Source organism: Takifugu flavidus, chromosome 14 (genome assembly GCF_003711565.1).
Source record: "Takifugu flavidus isolate HTHZ2018 chromosome 14, ASM371156v2, whole genome shotgun sequence".
In the NCBI taxonomy this organism is placed as follows: domain Eukaryota; kingdom Metazoa; phylum Chordata; class Actinopteri; order Tetraodontiformes; family Tetraodontidae; genus Takifugu; species Takifugu flavidus.
The window spans coordinates 10,175,040-10,196,167 of record NC_079533.1 but is presented as its reverse complement, the minus strand read 5'-3'; the positions used below and the strand labels follow the sequence as shown (position 1 = coordinate 10,196,167).

The window sequence follows — 21,128 nt, the reverse complement described above, 5'->3', positions numbered from 1 at the left end:
CTTTCGCATGTGTTTCTAGTGTAAGATTTGGGGGGACAGAAAGGAAAATCATTATCTGATGAGATTTAATATTGAGATACATAAGAAATGCTTTTGAAGGGAATTAGGGAGGGTTTTGGGGACATTTTCTGCCTTGTATTTATTATCACTCAACTGACTTATTAAAACTGTGATCCCAAGGAAAAAAGGTGAGTGGGAATTAAAACAGAGCTGTGCCTTCTTGGCTAATTAAAAAAAAGACATCAAATGGCGCCCACACTGAAATGTTTTTTACCGTTTGCCCTTGGTCACCCTCTGATGTAGACAATACACTGAGTCTGGCTAATGATCTTAAACTGCTAATATTTGAACTTTACTGGAGTCCTCCTTAAACGGAAATGTTTAAATAAACGGCAAAAGATCAAAAATAATGTGTGTGAACTGACAAGAGCCATTGATTTAAATGCGCCGCCATTCTAAATGAGCCTTTACTTACAGAAATTAAACGAAAATGGCTTTTCGTCGGCATGTTTTACCACTTCAGTTTGATAATTCAGCGGTTCGCTGGTTTGTCGTGTTTTTTTTTCCTGGGTCTCTTGTGAGTTGAGACTACCATTAATTTCCTCCCTTGCTGCTTCTCTTTCCTCAAGACAACACAGGCCACCTGTGACTGTACTTAAACGTTATTAGCATGGCTGTGTGTGGGTGGGAGCTCTAATCTGATTGGCTTAGAGACACCACGAGTGGCGGCCTTTAATGGAAGCCCTGGAGAGCTAACCCAACAGATATGCGTTTGTGGCGAACGTCTTTGCCTCGGAATGGATGGGCCAGACAGGAAGTCGGGGGTTTCCTTTGGAAGACGGCGCTCAAGGCTGTCCTCCATGGCAGCAACCATGTTTTGACTCGTGGTCTCTTATTTATTTATTCTGCTGAAGCAGATCTGATCACTGGCATCACATCAGACAGGGGTGAGGCTTGCTGTGACCGCTCGCTGAGACATGCTAATTCATAACCCGGAGCAAGGAAAAACATTTGCATTTGGGGAAAAAAAGAGAGCAAGAGTATAATGTCAGACATTATAGACAATATATGATGTATAAAATGAATAAAACTCACTCTACATACATACATGTAGAGCGAGTATGTGTGTGTATGTACATATGGACATATAAATGCATAGGTCTATGTATGTATGTATGTATGTATGTGGAAAGGTAAATAACTACTTGCACATATGTCAATCTTAAGGCTGCTTATGGTGTTGGATATCTATCTATCTATCTATCTATCTATCTATCTATCTATCTATCTATCTATCTATCTATCTATCTATCTATCTATCTAAGCTACAGAACCATATTTTGCCTTTAAACATGTGACACTGCAGCTATTCTCTGTGAGGGTTGATATGTATGATCTAAAGTAATTGAGCCCATTAAGTGGGCTACCTGCAGGACTTTTCCTCGTTTTTTAAACTGATATTTTCACGCTACCTCGCATTTAGGATCCTAAATTTCCTCCTCTTTCGTGTGCGACTCTTCCTCAGTCCAGCCGCCTGAGGGTGGCGCCAAATGAATAAATTGTGGTCCGTGGGATTCTATTTAGGGCAGTTCATTTCGCTCCATGGGACGCATATCAACAAGTAAACGGCTCATGCAGACTACCTGTTACATGAAATTCAGAGCCCTTTCCCTCCTTTTGAAGAGTGACTTGATGTAACCCTGACAGATGCTGTCGGGAGTGAGGAAAGAGCGCAGAGCAGGCGCATTAAGACGCTTATAAAGAGTGACCCAGTTTGATGAGATCTCCTTAAACTGTAGGAATCACACAATTTCCTGGTCGGCAGCGCGAGCATAATTTGATGTGGAGTGTGAAGTTGCTGTGCGCTGCTGCGGTGGATGGGAGCCCCACCTCCTCCCACGCTCGGATGAGAGGAAGAGAGAAAGGGAGAGAGGGGAGCAACTAGCCTACCCACGGCATCTCACCACTTGCTCTCTGGAAAAGGCTTCAGATGGGCTTCTTGTTTATCATCCCTCCGACGCGCAGTTTGCTCAGCTTGTCCTGAAAAAGAAATGACATTTCGGTCGCTGCTGCTCAGCTATCCGGTGCGTCCTGGCCGTGCGCTCTAGGCTACGTCGGGGAAAGCGCTCGGGAAAACTTGGAGCGGAGGGATGCGCCGGAGAGTGCATATCACGACAGGGATCTGTTTTCAGAGGACTGGACATGGAACACTGTAGGCTCTCCTCCCGGAAGGAAACCCCACGTTTCGCCGCGCTATCCTAAGACACCGCAACGTTCAGCCAACTTAGGGCAATTTTCTGGGGCAGCGATCTGTCATCTGTTTGAAGGAAAAAAAAAAAAAAAAAAAAGAGTGACGGGCGGGCGATGGACGCCATGTCCTGAATTTTGATGCAGAAAGTTCTCGACTCGGAGGAAATTCTCGGCTGTTGAAGTTTAATTTTTTATTTTGGTTTGACATCAAGGCTCCGGCGGAGGTTTGAGGGTGAGACACCTGCCTCTGGGATCAGCGGCGGACGCATCTGCGGGGCTTGATAACGCGCCACCCAAGCCAAACTCTCTCTGGCACAGGTACTGTGATGATTGCAGAATTCCACGGGGAAGTTGCTGTTGTGTGTCTGTGTGTGTGTTTGGGGTTGGGACTTTAAGCAGACTTTGCTTGAAGTGAGGCTCAATAACGCAGGCCACGGTCCGATTGTGCTGTCTGCACAAGTTATCCGGCGCAAATTAGGCAACAGCGGCCGCTTCGGTGTTACAGGTTGATGGGACACAGCAGTCCAGATCTGCCCCCCCTTCCCCCACAAGTGCGCTTTAAAAGAAATAACGCAACTAACGATCACCCTAACGCGTCCGTCCAACGGCATTAACCCTCACCCTCAGCTTCATTGCACTTAACAATATGAGTTCATTGCGTTTAGTGGTCTAATTGCAGCTTTACGATTCTGCGAGGTAGCAAATGTGATCCGTTTATATCACATCCCCCTCGCCTCCATTTGGCCCCGGCAGCGAGCATCGCACTAATTGTTGCCTCTGTTTGGGGCTGTTCAGCCACGAGAGACGTGTCCGTCCGGTCATTCGTCTGTTTGATTTATTTCCCCTCATAATTCCTGGCTGTCACGCAACCGACTGTCCGACAGTTTTGCTGTCTTTGAAGAAATCCGTGCGTAAAATAGGTGGGGGGTGGCATAAGTCTTTGATCAGTGCAGCTGAAAGGGTAATCTCCTCTGCACCCTCCACTGGGAGTCAGGGGTGCTGTTTCCTCTAAGTCGACCACAAGACGCATTTTAAGGCTGCTTATGGTGTTGCACTAACTTCTATCTATCTATCTATCTATCTATCTATCTATCTATCTATCTATCTATCTATCCTGAAGTCATTCTGACCGATGAATATCAAGTAGTGGATACAGCCTCTTAATGTCTAAAGGTCTTTTCAGTAGGAGTGAACCTACTAAGTGTGTGTGTGTGTGTGTGTGTGTGTGTGTGCGTGCGTGCGTGTGTGCACGTGCGCATGTGTGCAAGGCCTCCCACACAAATAGTTAAATCAAACGTCCATGCCCCGAGCAAGTGTTTCTGAGCAAAGGCCGGCGCTTTCTCATTACCGACGGCAAAGTTTTACAGTGTCTAGCAGTGTGCAGGGAGACCTAAACTGTGATACCAGCCATCATAAATCACGTTGGTGGGAGGATAATGGATTTTACCTGTTATACTTGCTAAAGGCGCAGAGTCAGCCAATATATCAAATCACATCAGTTGAGAAAATCATTAAATCATCCTTTATCTTTCCAGACTGGAGCAAAGCGGGGATGCGCTTCTTACATTATAGGAATTAATGAGCTTGATCTGTACCCAAGTGAAAATTAAAGCTGCTGCATGGACTGCTGGGGTGGCCGAGTCATTATGAGCTCTGCGGGATTTTGCAAAAGTCTGTAAAAATAATGATTTCATCATATGACTCCAGTGACCACCCCCCCACCCCACTGACACACCCTGACCCTCTGATATACAATATCAATGACCAACAATCCCCCCTCTGTTGATATGCTGGAGCCCTTCCTGCCGAATCTGTCGAGTGGCCGACTTAAAGAGTAAATGTCACCCAGTCAGCCACTGAGTTGACTCAGCCACAAGATAGTCTGTCACTATGGTAACCAGGAGGGGCTTGCATGCTCCGCAACACAATTATATTGTTCGTTGTGGGTCCCCCCCCCACCATACCTGTCTGTTAAATGCAACGTGACAGCGCACATACTGCGCGGTCACATGTTTGAAATGTGAAATCTCGTAATTGGAAAGGAAGCGTAGGCTGAGGTCCTCGTAGTGGAAAGGTTCTTGAAGACATTTTAACGGCCGCTCGGAGGAGTAAAAGGTTTTTGCCAAAAAGCTTGTGGAGCCTTTTTAGACAGTTTCTTCTCTGAGTAATTGGAAAGGATATCTCATGCATGTAAACCTGGCTGTGGGGAAGCACCAGCGGCGCCACAAAAGATATTGTTGTATCTGGAGTCAGCTGCGCCCGGGCTTCATTATGGCACAAAACTCTGTCCCTCTCGAGAACTGGACCCGACTGCGCGCCGTTTGTCATAGGTGGTGTCATTGATTGCAGGCATGTACGGTAGCTGCTGTTCTTTTGAGCAGTGTGTGCAGCGGGGGTGATAAACGGCGCAAGGGCTCTGTGTGGGTTTCAATATTGCTTTGCAGTTAGTCTGATGTTTAGCCGCTAGTGAGGTCTCTTTTCCCTCGCGCTCTGTGAGGAGTCGTACAGCGGCACCGGCACTCATCACCGAGCCTTTAAGAAGTGGGGTGGGGTGGGGGGGGGGGGGGAGTGTGGGCGTTAGCTAGAAGGAATATGCCATCGTTCAAAATGGCTTTGGAATAGTGAAATGGAAGGCTAAAAGAGACTAGTACGCATGTGGCGGCGGGATTTCCACATAAGCGACAACATCAACACGCTCCCAGGTGGCAGACTGGGGGGGGGAGCTCCTGCTCTAATCTTTACATCTGGGGAGGTTGCTGACAGGTGAAAGGGGACCTGTATGTCAGGACCACCTGCAGCACCAGAGTGTGGAGTGATAATTGTCTCGCCGTGTTTATACCACCAGGCGCTCATCTTCTGGTCGGGTTTTGTATTCTGCTTGATGTTGTTAAAAAGCTGGATTTAGGCCAGGCAGGGGCGACCTCCGCCTGTGATGTTCCTGGTGGGGGTTTAAGCTCAGCTGATAAGCAGTTTTGCCCTGTCGTCCCCATCTCAAAAGTTAAACAGCTATGCAGGAGACAGAGTAAATAGCAAACCCATCAGGCAGTTTGAGGCAGTCTTTGAGGTCTTCCTCCATCCCGCACCACAGCCTGCCTTCACTACGCGGAACCATCTGGACCATTGCGTGATCACAGCATGAGGTGTTTTTGCAGAACGCGGCTTCAGTGGCGGAGTTAGGTTTCTTTCCTTCATCAGTGATTGTGTTTGGAAAGATTTTTTTTTTCCTCCTCTGAAGCACCTCCGTAAGACTTTGGTTCGCTTATTTGCAGAGAGAAGTGCTTTAGGGAATTAAAGCATAAGCCGTCTAGGTTTCGTGGAGCCATAACAGCTTTATGTGGAGGAAGTGCAGCGTACTCACACAACTAGTCGCACCACAAGGTTACCCGAGTCTGAGCCGTTTCTCGGTAAAGCAACCGCAAAGTACGTCTGGGATTTAGTGCCGATAACAGACATATTATTGCGTGATTGGAGAAAAATCCCAACACAAACATCTCTGCTGGCACAGCTGTTCAAAGCTGACATTTCCAGGCAGAGGGAACATCACGTTTCCAGCCGTGCGCCTCTGACGCAGGGCCCTCTTCAAGCACCTGGAACTCAAACCTCCAATCACGCCTAAAAGGTGGTGCCGTTGCAGACGTTTTTCTAGCTCTTTGAACCAAAAGAGGTATCTCGATTGTCCCTGTGATTAGATATGCTGACTTACGTATCAGGATCTGCCTGAATCAGCCTGTGGTCTTCCAAGTCTAACACACCATCTGGGTTTGACAGACAACAACCAGGTTTTCTTTTCTCTTTTTTTGGAACAAAAGTGCTGAAAAATGTGAAAAGTCACCCCTGCAGTTATGTTTGGCAGTTCTAATTAATCCATTTAGCACCTCAGGTATTGCTCTTTTGTGAGACTGCGGACCAGATCTGGGAAAGAAAGAATGAAAACAAATTCTCAACACCTTCTCAATCACCATAAGATGATGATAAAATATTTGCAAGATAGCTGAGATATGTAAGGCTAAAAAGGGGTGCAGCGGTATCTAACTGGTGAGCGATTTCTACCGAACGCTGTCAAAGCTCCTGTTCCACAAACAACATGAATTTTAATGTAAATACACAGAATGAAAAAAGCAACAGCGAATCGCTGTGGCCGCCAGGCATGGTGCCATCTGGAAAACAGGCACGAGGCCAACTGGAAGACATTAAGTCATGAGTGTCATCAACCATAACAATCATGTCACTATAAAAGCATGCCTGTTCATTCTATAAGTGGCTACAAAGCTGGAGCAGTTACACTGGAACAAAAGGCTATGTATTATTATTTACTTGTAAAAAAACATTCAAAACCAGGAAAAAGTGCTGATGACCTACATTTACACTGTAGATGCACGTAAACAACACCATCATTGTTTAAAATGAGGGTTAATTAGAACCAGCTGCATGACAACTGATGCTTTGATGCTATTTTTGTGGTTATATTATGAATTGTTTTTACTTTGGCTTTTTTTAAATGTTATTTTATGACAAACAACACCCCATTCTGGCCACTTTGACAGGTTTGTAAAAAGGGACTAATCAATAACTGCGCTATTAGCATGTAATTTAGCAGCATTCTTGTTTTTAGCATATTCAAAAGAAATCTTTTTTTTGATACATGTTTTCAGATACAATTCTTCCCTGCACAGCTTTTAGGAAAACAAGAGATGCACCCAACAGATAGTTAAACTTAATTCTTCTGCATTTTTCACACTGAATAAAGTGACACAATGCCTCTGCTAAATGTCAGTTTTCTGTAAATGACCAGCAAACTGCAAACCGATCCAAAATATCCACTGATGAGCAAATTGCAATAACAATGGGCCCTTTATACCGTATCTGCTCCCATTTCAATTACTAATGGGACACACACACACCATTTTGCACACAAGAAACAATTAAAGTCTCAAATCGTGGCATGGAAAAGATGAAATTCTCTGGCTTGAGGGACCGCAGATCAAAGAGGACACTAAAATAATGGGTCGTAATTACAGAGTTGAAAGGTTCAAAATCAAACATGATTACGTTGTTTGAGCTTGCCCGTAGCAACGGAGAGAAGATAGAAAGTTCTCCATTGTGCATTGTTGCAAGCTGCATGCGGAGATAATAGCCATGTCCTTTAATCTGAATGGGACGATGTCACCATGTCCTCCAAGCATTGGTTATTAAAGGCCTGCCTGGCTAGACTGAAGAGTTTAACATAGTTTTTAGGGTATGTCTGACAGTGTTAGATTCAGGCTACACTGCTACACTACTCCTCAGTGTCTGTTAGCATAATACTGAAATAATGAGTCTCTTAGGCTGTGCAGAATTGGATTTTCTATTTCATTTTTATTTGATTATACAGATGAAACAATCTGTGCTGGCCCTCAAGATTATTTTGTGCATAAGATTACAATTTCTTCTTCCCAGACTCTTTTCTGTGTGGTATTTGTAAAGAGGAACTGTACGCCAAAGCACCGATACAGGAAAAGTAACCACGTGGGCATACGGTGATTAGGTTTTCAAAGAAAAGCATCTTTTCCTTTTGTTGTTCTGCTTGGAGGCATGGTCTTTATAGCTTCCATTCATTTCAAAGCTGCAGCGTTGTTCAGAAGTACAAACCTGCTAACTAAAATGTACTGTATTAATATAGGTTCTCAAATTTTCCTTTATAATCGGACATTATCACCGTTTGGTCCAGCTGGTAAACATTGAAGCTAAACCTTTATATTTGTGTCCATTAATTTTCTTTTTTATTCTTTGTTTGCAGGCAGATCTTCTGTTGAACTAATGGACCGGACTTCGAACGCAGTGCTGCTTTGGGTGCTGCTGCTGCTGCCGCTCGGTGGTTCTGTCGATGGCAGCATCCTGTACCGGGTCCAGGAGGAGCAGCCTCCGAACACTCTTATTGGTAGCCTAGCGGCAGATCAGGGCTTGCCTGACTCGGGTCACCTTTATAAGCTGGAAGTAGGTTCCCCTTATCTCCGAGTTGATGGAAAGACGGGAGACATTTTCACCACCGAGATTCCCATAGACAGAGAGACTCTCAGAGACTGTCGGTCACTTGTTAAAGGTAAACCCTGCTATCTGGAATTCGAGGTGTCAGTGACAGATTTGATCCAAAACCAGAGCCCGCGACTTATTGAAGGACGTATTGAGGTGCAAGACATCAACGACAACACGCCACAGTTCCCCTCTTCCGTCCTCACCATCTCTGTCCCCGAGAACACAATCATGGGGGCGCTATTCTCCATCCCTTTGGCTATGGACAGAGACTCCGACAGGAATGGCGTGGCAGACTACGCGCTGACTGCAGGGCCAGATGCAGCAACCCTTTTTGGCTTACAAGTGGCTGATGACAGAGGAGGGAAGCTGCCGCAGCTCATTGTCCTCGGCAACCTGGACCGTGAGTTGAAGGACTCCTATGACCTGACCATCAAAGCAGTGGACGGAGGGAACCCTCAGCGCTATAGCAGCGCCTTGCTAAGAGTTGTTGTGACCGACGCCAATGACAACGCTCCTAGATTTGAAAAGTCCATGTATGAAGCTGAAGTGTCAGAAAATAGTCCCATTGGACACTCCGTGTTGCAGGTAAGACCTCAGAACAAATCTCGTCCCTTTAAAGAACATGAGGTGGATATTCAAGAGCACACAGAGGATGTAAATTAAAAACAAAATGAACTTGTAAAGCTTTGTGCAATATTTTCACTTCATAGCCACAAAGAATAAGGCAGTTTTCATTTTGCTACGTTAATTTATCAAGACATATTTGACAAAATGGATGGATGCATTATAGTTGTACAACATAGCTGTTGGGTGTTATCGAAAAGACAATGGACACACACATAAAACTTACAGAAAAGGAGCAAGAGCTTCACATTATGAGAGTGTAGGAGTGTGTTTTGTTTTCTGTCTTTCCCTGTGAAATTGCAGCAGATGTCATGAAAGAAATGGCACTATTGATATTTTGACGTGTTTTCTCGGGATGTTCTCTTGCCAAAGCGCAGGGATAAAAGAAGGGGGTTCAAAGAGGGGGAAAAAAGCTTCTCACGTAATCATCACAAGCAAAAAGAAATGTTAAAAAAAATGTTCAAATGATTTTACCTACGGTGCTTTGAAATGGTGGGTTACTCACTGAGCGCATTCCTTTTAACTTAAACAACAAATTCTTCTGTGTCTGCGTCTGTCTCTATGTATGTATCTCCATAAGAATATATATATAGAGCATGACTTTAACCATGAAAATGTCTTCTTTCCAGGTCAAAGCAAATGACTCGGACATGGGCCCGAATGGAGAAATTGAGTACACCCTTCACCAAGCAGTGGACCCAGTCCCAAAACTATTAAGAATAGATCGTTCAACTGGCACTATCTATGTCAAAGGACCACTGGACAGGGAGGACATTAGTAGCTTGTCATTTTATGTGGTAGCCAGGGATAAGGGTCCTCAACCTAAAAGCTCCAAAACATTTGTAACCATTGAGGTGACAGACCAGAATGACAATGCTCCGGCCGTTGAGATCCGTGGGATTGGCCTCGTGACACACAGTGAAGGCGTGGCTAATATTTCTGAGGACATGCCGGTGGGAACGGCTGTTGCTTTGGTCCAAGTGTCTGATAAGGATGAGGGAGAGAATGCCGTTGTCACCTGTGTAGTTGCGGGGGACGTTCCCTTCCAGCTCCGCTCAGCCAGCGACTCATCCAGCGACAACAAGAGGAAGTATTTCCTCCAGACCACCACTCCCCTCGACTATGAAAGAGTTAGGGATTACAGAGTCGAGATTGTGGCAGTGGATTCTGGGAATCCAGCACTCTCTAGCACAAACTCCCTGAAGGTCCAAGTCACTGATGTCAACGATAACTCCCCAATATTTTCTCCAACCTTGTTCGAAGTAGATTTTGCTGAAGAAAACCAACCAGGGGAGAGGGTTCTGGACGTTACCGCTTCAGATGCTGACACCGGCACTAACGCGGAGCTGCTCTATAATATTTTGGGAGACTCGGCCATCAAGGGCCTGTTTGAAATTGACCCAAATACAGGCGAAGTGAGAGCAAGAAGCCCACTTGATCGAGAGCATAAAGAACATTATGAGTTTCGGGTCACTGCAGCAGACAAAGGATCACCTGTTCATAAAGGAACTGCAACTGTTGTGATAAAAGTGCTGGATCGCAATGATAATGATCCAAAGTTCATGCTCAGTGGGTACAGCTTTTCAGTTTTGGAAAACATGCCCCCCCTCAGTCCAGTTGGCATGGTGACAGTGTTAGATATGGACAAAGGCGAGAATGCTCGAGTTCACCTCGCTGTTGAGTCTGACGGAGGGAAGTTTGTTATTCAAAATGGAACCGGCACTATTCTATCAAGTATTTCCTTCGACAGAGAGAAGGAAAGCAGCTACACATTCCGTCTGAAAGCGGTGGATGGTGGGGAGCCACCCAGATCTTCATATGTGGGCGTTACCATCAATGTACTGGACGAAAATGACAATGACCCCGTCGTCACTAAGCCATCCAATTCTTCCTTCAGACATCTGTCACCTTCTGCTGCCCCAGACAGCCATGTTGAGGTAGTGGAAGCTGAAGACTTGGATAGCGGGCCTAATGCAGAGCTTGTCTTTAGTATTGCTGGTGGAAACCCTTACCAGTTATTCCATATATCCCCTTCCAGTGGACAGATTACACTGGCAAAAGAAATGACTCGTAAACATGGTGGACTGCATCGGCTTGTGGTGCGAGTGAGTGACAGAGGGAAGCCTGCACGCCACGCCACTGCCCTGGTCCACATCTATGTCAATGAAACCATTTCAAATGTCAGCTTAGTGGAGGCTCTCGTTGGACACAGTCTTTACACTCCACTGGACAGAGACATCGCCGGTGATCCTGACAACGGTTTCGCTGCGCACCGCAGCAATATATTGTTCGGAAGCCTAGCCGGTGTGGCAGGAGTCGTTCTATTGATCTTGGTGGTGGTATTTATTCGCCACCGCATCCAAAGAGAGACAAAGAGCGGCTACCAGGCTGGCAAAAAGGAAACAAAGGACTTATACGCACCAAAACAGACACCAAAGAATGCCAAAGGCAAACGAGGAAGGAAAGGTAAACCCCAGAAACCCCCGAAAGCTCTAGGAGAAGATGAAGAGGTCAGTCTTCAAAAGAGCCTCAAGTTCAACCTCGATGGTGTCAGCGATAGTCCTCGAATACACCTGCCTCTAACCTATTCGCCCGGAAGCCCTGACATAGGCCGACACTACCGCTCCAATTCTCCCTTACCCTCCATCCAACTCCAGGCACAGTCCCCCTCAGCCTCCCAAAAGCATCAAGTGGTCCAGGACCTTCCTGCCACCAACACCTTTGTAGGAACAGGCGGGGATGACAACTCCACCGGCTCAGACCAGTACTCAGATTACAGCTACAAAACCAGCCAGCCGAAGTACAACAAACAGGTACGTTTCTGCTGTAAGATAAAACATCCTTGTATACAGGCCTGGAAAACCTATTATTTTTCTTCTTTGCAATTTTTCCTATTAGCACTTAAATACGGATTGCAGTCCATTATCGTCATTATCACATAGATTTCAGATGGAGTGATTATTTTTTTAATTGATTTTGACGCCAGTTAGTTTATTTGTTTATTGCGGCTTTGTAGATGTTGCTTTGCAGTAAAAACCATCACCACCTGTCACATGATCCAGATTTCCACTACTGGAAAAACTTGGGTGTCAGTTTATGTTTTTGACTTTTCTTTTTCATTCACTGGCGTTGGGCAGGGCTGGTCCATTTTCCAGCGGCTCACTCCTCTCTGCTGCCTAACCCCTCATGCTCTGATCTTTGCAGGTCACTTGCTCTTATCTGGTGGCTCCTTATGCTCTTATCTCCTCTTATCTCTACAACATTTGGCAAAGCTTTAATCGCCATGGAAACAGAAATATTAATGGCCTCAGAGGGGATTACAAATGGAGAATTTGTGGGTCGTAGGGATAGAAAGCTGGTGTTTCTCGAGGATTTCGTGTCATCTGTGAGTTTGAGAATGCTTCTTGGAATAAACAAGTGCAGATGTGTGTTTCTGTTCATGTGTGTGTCTGCGTGTGTGTGTGTGTGTGAGAGAGAAACAGATGTTTAAATCATCCAGATTTCAGAATTTGTGGTTTAGGAAGAGAACTGCCTGGAAAAAATATGGATTATTTTGACAGGAACGTGTTTCGATAGACCTTTTTCACACTTTTTTGACATGAGATACACAGATGGAATTAAAGTGAAGTTACTTCCGCTCCCCATGTCAGTAAATGTTCCCAGTTGTCTTAGCGGCTTCGGGTGTTGAGAATGTTCTCTCTACTGTGCTAACTTGAATATGGTAAAAGTGAGGAATGAGACTTTTGCTACCGGAGTGTTCTTCAACACATCCTCATCTGTCTTTTAATTATTTTCCAGTTGACAGCGATGGTAGAAGAAAATAAATCCAGTGGGATCTGATGGGAAGAGAGGGTGCATTTGGTTATAAAGAAGGGCAGCACATACGTCTGCAGCAGGCATTTCATATCAGCGGATTATATTTTGGGCTGCAGTAAAAGCTGCTTGAACCCTGGGGGCTGTTCCCAGTCTCAGAAATGGAAGTCTGTTTACGAGCAATCGAACAAATGGCGATCTTTGCTGTCTTTGGTGAGCCAGCACTCCCTGATCAAACCCCTAGCTTCTGATGCTCCCAAATTCTTCATGGATTAGAAGCATCAAGCTCTCACAATCACCTGTCTATTACATTTTATGCTACCAAACGTAAGATCTGAAAAAATACCATGTAGGATAATCAGGTTATTATAGACAGTAAAGCAATGCTCTAACCAAGGAAAACTCCTGAAAAACATCAAAATGTCAATTTCTCCCCCCCAAGCCAGCCAATAAGCCTGACTTTGGCTTTATGTATACAAAAAAACTTTGACATTCTTCAAGTATTTGCAGATAACACTTGCCACATTAAATGGATGAAATATGCTGAGACAGATCATGCGCAGGTGACACATTTCCTGCAAAGATATGGTTGGAGCTGCTATCACAGCGGGCTGGTTGGTACTTTTCAACAGATGCTTGCTGACAGTTTATGTGATCACAAGCCTTTGTGGGTGGAGTCTGATACGGAGAACAGTCGCCACTGTCTCAGTGATGGACACCAAAAGGGACCGGAATGACTGGAAGCCACAGGGCATGGCTGGTTATTTGTGTGCGCTGCCAGTCTGTCTTTGTGTGTTGATTTGTGGCTTCCGAGTATTAATTGTAGCGATGGCACAGATGTAAGCGCTCAGTGGTTGACAGCGTTGCTGCTTTCCCGATACGAGAACATAACCAGGGATGAGGCGCGACTCAAGTGATTGGCAGACTGTGCAAAAACACGGACAGATGCGGAAGCTCATATGACATACCCCCAGCAGATGTTGTCTCATGTACAGCCTCCCCTTTCACATCAGGAAGAACAGATTGACCAAAATATATAATTAAACTAACTGCCAACTGATGTGACAGATGTAGAGTGATACCCTTGCTTTAATTAGCTGAGCGACAATTGCTTGTCACTGCAATCTCCTTCACATTATATCCGAGGTTACAAGGTCTCGTTTTAGGAACATGATCGCTTGAATGGTTTATTTATTTGTTGTGGCGATCAATTCATTAGGTAGTTTAAAGGTGTCTTTGCTTTAACGTCCTGTATCAACGTCCTTGTTTGAGAGGTTTGACTCAAAAATGCTCGACTTATAAAAGCAACATCAGTAGTTAACAGAAAATAATTAAGAGTTGTGTGTTTGCTTTCTCTTTATTGGTGGAGTTTTAAGCTATTTCCTTTCTAGATTTCTAATCATTTCTAAATAAGAAATGAGAAAATAGCTTTTAATAATAAATCCAGTCAGATCCTTTTACGTCAGATCCTTTTATGTTCCCGAAGGAATCAGTAAGTTATAATAGCCTCCGAGGCTACTGGTAGATCCCAAATATTCACATATTGCTAATAAATAAAACCTTGATATAGTCTAATCTGTTCTATGATCACAGGTAGGAATGTTTTGGTGAAAGAGCAAGGAAAACCTACCTTCAGAATTTAAAAATTCAGAAATTCAGGGCTTTTCAGACATTGGAAGCTAAACAAATGTGTGTAAAACATGGACAAGGATGTCCTCCATGACAAACATTTACGCATTCATGAAAGCACTTCATTGAGGACCTACCTTTTTGATATTTTATTAAACTCCAGATGCGCAATGACACGTCGCTGATTATAATGTCTTCCTTAAACTACAATCAATTCATACAGCAGCATTTCTTTTTATTTTAGCTGAAACTAAAAACTGTTTCTGACACTGTTTCTGTGTTGGGTTGTATGTAATCATTTTCTATACCCCACTTATTTTCTTCCGACACCGATTTTACATCCTGCTATATTTATCCACACCATCCATTCACAGATGATTGCCAATGATGTATAGCAAAACAAATCTACAGAAACATTTTCTGGTGGTAAATTTCTACCATCTTAAGATTCTGAGTACCTCTGGTGGGTGTGAGGTCCTTCTGTGACACATTTTAGAATACACAATGAAACATGTAGCACTCCTGCCGTTTCCACATGGATTTCTGGTGGATTCCGCGGCGGGAGATGGCCAGATGTCCTGGTTTGACGAACGCATTTGCCGCGCTTATGCTAGCTCACAAAATTCTCAGAAGCATTGTGATGTTTTCCTCAATTCATTGTTGGCAGCTTATTTCACATCTAATTGCTTTAAATTAACCCACTTTGGAACAAAATTCGAGAAATACTGTTTGTAAGCCACAATGTATTACATCAGACATATTGCCTCTAAACACTTTTAAATGGAGTGAGGACCCTATTTTATTAATTCCTTTGTTAGCCCTCTTTTACATTATTTCTAAAAACTGTTTTATCCTGTAATAAACACTGATCGAATATTTCAAAAGCTAACAAAAACAAAAAGAAAAAAAAAGGCTTGCATGCCTTTTTGAATATTTGTCTGGCAAATTCATTTGGCAGGAAAGGAAAAAAAAAGCATTCACAAAAAGTTCAAATCCAATAACCGCATTCCAACAGTGCTCTTAAACAAACAGGATCAGCTGTCTGTAGCATCCTAGCTGAAGTGCTCAGGGGCTCTTTTAACTGCTTCCATACTGCCTGCATCTGTTCGGTAATTAACGTGTAAACTGGGAAGTTTCTGAAGAATCTTGGCGGGTGCGATCCGTTTGGAATGGACTTTATGAGCCAAAAAATATGATGTAACTCAAAAATTTGAAAGGTCAGTTGTAGGAGAAATTCTTGAACATTACAATCAGCCAGTATATAATATAATTGTTAAAAAAGTGGAATATGTTTCCAAGTTTAAGAAGTAGAAAAAGGAGACACCGAAAAATGCACCAGCACCTTTCAATTCAGGCCATTTTAAGTCATTTGTTTACTCTTTGGTCAATCTTTGTTTGTCACTAACCTACATTTTGTCATGCTAGTCATGCTAGCATGACAATCCTAATCAACCCAGCTCAGAGTTTTTGGGATGTGCTGGCAAAATGAAACACACACCAAATTAGATATAAGGCATTAGTTATAGATGGTAATCAAAAATATCTCATATTGGATGTTAACATTGTGATGAGTATAGTTTTACTTGGCTGATGCTATTGCTAGCACTGAGGGGCTGTGTAAGATCTATCAATCCTTTTATTCACTATCATTCCCAAACGTGTTTGTTTTTTTGACTGATTAAAAAATGGAGCCATATGATATATTTTTATGACATTCACATTTTATGAACAAAGTCCTAAAGATAATGGAACAGAACAGAATGGCTATTTTAGAAAAATTGTCTTTGACCCAGGTTGAGTCATTTATAGTACAAGTGCCACCTTAATTTTTCCACCTCAGAAGTTGCCACTCTTGAATGTGTGATATTGCGTGATGGTTTCTGCAGAAACCAGCGAGTCCTAAGAAGCATTAGAACTGATAATTAGCCCTTTTGGGTCCAACTGCTAGCACCTTTTTTCACACTTCTGATAATGAGTGTGCCACCTTTGAATGAACCACAGTACGTGTGATATCAAACACAGGATATGTTGCACAGCAGTCCAAGCTCCTAGAGGGGCTGCAAATTTATCCTGAACATACAGCCGTGCAGTTAAAAGTGAGTTATTTATCAAAAAAGCATTTTCCTCTGAGTTAGTCATTCATCTCTGATTCTTTCTGCGAAAATCTCTCATGTGGATTGTAGTGCGGGAGGAGAAGCACGTTGACTCAGTGTGAGTCTTAATTAACCTGCTTTTTTGTTAAGCAGGGCCCACAGTTTGTGAACTTTAGGCATTCCTTTGAGCTGGGATTAGCCCAATTTAGACCGATACTGCCGTTTGAACTCAGCAGAGGTGTATTACTGACAAGGCCGGAGGGAAAATGTGCACTTGTTCCCCGAGACTGTGACACACTCCGCTCTCTTCCCTGCGCCCATGACTGGTGAAACCTAGAAACCATCAAGAAAACACACCATCTGAATTTCAGCCACCTTATAACTGCTATCCTTTCCTATCTCGGTTTCCAATCTGCCTTCCAGTCTTTTCAAACAGGCACAGCCTCACACACATACACACAAAGACACACACACACACACACACACACACACACACACACACACACTTGGATCTATGTGCAGTGAATATTTGCCCTGGCTGATTACCCAGAAAAGTAAGGCTACGGGGGAAAAGGAGCTATAAAGCAAGCTGGATGCAGAAATAATAAAGACTCCGTGTTCTCCACATTATCCTTCCTGTTTTCTGCAGTATTTCACACTAAAGATACATCTGTTCAAATATTCGCTCCTGATTTCTCGTAAATTTGCATTATTTGGTTGGCAGCACCTAAATTGAGATGAGTGACCTCAGGTCGTAATTTGTTATGTGCAGCACTCGACAGACTTTTCTAATTGGAGCATAATAACCTCTGAGAATAGTCGTGAGTACAGTTACATAACTGAACTTACGAGCATACACCTACAACACTTCCCATTTTTTGCTATACACACACCCACACAACATCCGCTAGATTAACCGGTGACCCTCAATCTTACCATTTTATTTCCTTTACGACTGTGTATTACTGTGTGCTTTTCAAGAAACAGAAAATCTGTTGTTGCTCCCGAATCATTTAGAGACTAATTCAACTAAGACATCAAACTGCGTTTTTTGCAAACACTAAATCTCAATATTACACATTACTAATGGCAAAATGCACATACAATTCTGTAGTATAAGACATAATCCTCATCCTGGCCAATTATATTTAGGTTCGCCTCCATTAAGAAAGGAACTAAAATCTATTAAACTGTTTACAAGCGAGTTTACCGGACATTTAATGATTGTAATTTTTGGAGTGAAGAGAAAAACAACAAAAACCCTGAGTATTAGTTTGGGCTTTGATAAGGTGGTCTTCTTGGCACGAGAGCAGATGGGTTCGAACGGCAGAAGCCATTAACTTTGATCCACACTCGATGGAGCCGAGGTGCCGGATCAAACAGCCATGAAGATGACAAGAGCAGATCAGGAGGAAGATTTCTTAGGCTTCAGTATATCCTCCATGGAAATCTTGCACCATTAGAGACAGCCGAGAACACAGGGGTGCAGAACAATGTGCGGCGAAGCCGCTCGCTACAGCGCCTCCTTTGTAAATAATGGGTTTAGTCGCTGCTAAAGTTTTGCCACATCGGGCTGAGACGTAAACTCAAATGGGAGAGTAAAGGCTTCCTGCTCGATCCACGCCGCCATCGTCTGAAGAAACGCCTCATATGTTTTGTGAAGAAGAAGAATCGAATCAAATGAGTGCGTGAAGTCGAGGGAAACTCAGGAGCAACAAGTGCCACGTTGTAGTGTCGGTGTTCTGCACATGTATGTCTGCCGGCCCCCGCGTTTGCCCCGTCCAAAAGGAATTTTCAGTACCTTCACCTAATGAAGCTAAAATCTCCAGTGCCGTTTTTAGCATTTTCTGCTGAAGCCGTGCCTTTAAATACTGCGAGCTCCTAACTCGATTTTCTTTAGGATGGCTCGATAGGAAGCCTGAATCGGCGCCTCCCCCTGGGACAATAATTGAGTAATAAAATATTCGTTGCACATTCTAGAACAATTTGAGCTATTCATCACATAGGAACATTATAAAAAAAAATCCCTAATTCACATTTCTTTGGGGGAAGTTAACATTTTGGAGACAATTACCTTGATCCCAGAGAGTTTGTTTTATTCCTAAATTGACACCCACATAAACAAAACTCAACTTTTAATGGGTGCAACTGGCCAAGTGAGGTTACTGTTGCCCGAACACCCGTTCAAAGAGCTTCTCTTGAACCCTTCAGGTATGTCAATAAGTCCCTCAGGTGGTTTAAGCAACAGGTTTCTGTCTTTTCCTGAATGAACACAGTAATATATATGCATCCAAACTCACATCACTCCTGACGTTTTCATGCGTTTGAAGATCTTAAAACCTTAATTAACACTAGCATCAGGTCCTTACAGCTTGACAGTATGTTGGGTGATATAAATAATTAATGGAATGGCTTCGCTGTGCATTATCTGACTGTCTCTCTTAACATATTCTCGCCTTTATACCAAAACAGACTACAAATCTATTTTTACCTGGTTGTCATGTCGGCACCATTCTTCTCGCTGCGGAGCGTAAAATGTGCTCTCATTTGGTTCTGCTTGTCGACACCAGACAAGCAGGTCTGAAGAAAGCGGAACTCAATATTATTTCCGACAATCAGCTCAGACTTCTTTCCCGAGTCATTTTGCTGTGAGGTGGAGCCTTAAACTCTGTGTCGCCTGATTAAAAGTTGTGCCTCTGGAGGCCGAGGACCGAAATACTCACATATCATTTTCAGATGTGCTTTGAAGGCTCTTGCAGTGGTGGTGGGGGCGGGGTGGGGGGAGTGCACCTTAGCTTGACTCAGTCAACTGTGATGGATGTCAGCCATGTGATCTGGTTCTTCCGTGGTTTAGGACACGCTCCCGCTCAATAATCGAGGCTTACGCGGGAACATCTTCAGCATTTAAACGTCCTCCACGTCTTTTGTCTCCGTGTTGACATATAAAGACTTACTCAGAGGGCCATCGACTAATGGGGCGATTTCAATTGCTACAACGTGTCGCGCCGAAATCCTGTCTGACGTCGGACACACATTAGTTGCAGACTGGGCGCCTGCAGACCGGTGGAAGAGCCGGACGATGGTGGGCTGCAGGTAGTTGAGAAGATTAAAAATTCACCTCACTCAAAGTGAGAGTCCGTGGGTTTGCATATTCAGCGGCTGAAGTGTGCTTCTGGGAGGAGACTTCCCATCACGGGGGCTTAAATTAAAGTGGAAATCGGGCCTGGACCATGAAACAAAATTGCTACAGGATCGAAAAATTAGCGACATATTATGCCGCACATTAGCAATCTTGAAGTTAGTTTCCAAAACTCTGCATGTGTAATGTAGAGTGACTCCATTTGTTGCTACTTTATCCACATAAATGTCAAATTCCAATCCATGCCCTCGATTTACTGGAACTGTTTGCCACAGATTATTAATTTTTTTTAATGTATTTGCAACATTCAGTCGGTGACAGAAGAGGTTTTGCTTCACATACCTTCCATTGGCTACAAAGACATGGTGAGGGTAGGAGAGACAGCAGAGGTAAACGACTTCAATTAGCAGGCCCGCGCTAATGAAAGGAGCCTTCTTTGAACCGAGGCGTCAGGATTGATTTCATTTAAATCACGCTGAATAATTGTGTCCGCTGAGATCAGCAAGCCCAGCCTCGCCCACGCTACGTTTTTAACAGCGCTTTCGGGTCAAACATTTTAGCGTTCTAGTCAAGAAGAACAATAAAATAAAAATAATCTCAGTCGACTTTATCCCCCCTTCATTCATTTCACTTTTAAACCAGCCAGAGAGACTCAGTATGTTCGGTTCTCAGATAGTTGCCTTGGTGCTGTGGTTTCATTATGAACCAGGACCAGTAAGACTTGACAGGATGATTGGAGATATAGAGCTTATCTGTTTCAAGAGCATTTTTTTATTAAAGTTCAATATGCATCTGCTGAGGCTTTTATATTTCCTCTTTCATCAGCAAAAGTGTATTAAACTAAAACTCACATTTCACCCATCTTCATTCCGCCCAAAACCAGAACCTGATTTCCAGCAATCACACTCAACCATGGGGATCGCAGCGGCCACTGTAATGGTGTGATTTGTCAGATGTTGCAGTTCAGCCTATACTGCACTAATAGTCGCGCGCGCCCACTTGGAAACAGTCGAGACGCGCTTCGGTTAGAGATCGCACATTAGAGAAGCTGACAAAAGCTTCGGAAGTTGTTTGTGCATGATTAGATTGAATTATTCACGGCTGATCCTGACAATGTTTGTGTCATCTTATTCCGCTAAACCAGCAATTATTGTCAACATGCTAGCCGCGTGGAAAGGCGTGGTTTTGCTGGATGTTGTGGGGATTAATCAGTCACCCAACATTTCATTGGGTTCAAACACACAAAGCAACCAAGAGATTATCACAATTGTTGTATTTAAAATTATCGTCGGAATGTGATACTCAAGAATCTGTAACTTGGTGTGACCTTTTCTTCGGCGTTTCCTCACAGAGCCGTAGAACTTTCTTTGATCTAACAGCGTATTGATCCAGTGATAAATGACTCTCGCCAACGATCCTGATGAATAGCGGCTATAACTGAACTTTCTGTGCGGTTGCCCCGGCTGCCAAATGGAGGCCATCTTCAAGTCGTCTCAAATGCCAACCAAGCGGTGCCGATTCGTTCACGAAAAGCTGTTCTTGGCTTTCTCATCATCATGTGTTTCCCC

The 21,128-nt window shown here is 43.8% G+C and overlaps 1 protein-coding gene across 1 annotated transcript in view; it reads left to right on the top strand.

The window, feature by feature from the left end:
- Positions 1–1,641: 1,641 nt before the first annotated feature.
- pcdh1a (protocadherin 1a) overlaps positions 1,642–21,128 on the top strand; it is a 69,879-nt gene continuing 50,392 nt past the window's right edge. The window contains exons 1-3 of the mRNA XM_057054317.1: positions 1,642–2,568; positions 8,027–8,847; positions 9,516–11,699. Coding sequence (XP_056910297.1) covers positions 8,047–8,847; positions 9,516–11,699 — 2,985 coding nt within the window. The 5' untranslated portion in view covers positions 1,642–2,568; positions 8,027–8,046. The remainder of the gene's footprint in view (positions 2,569–8,026; positions 8,848–9,515; positions 11,700–21,128) is intronic.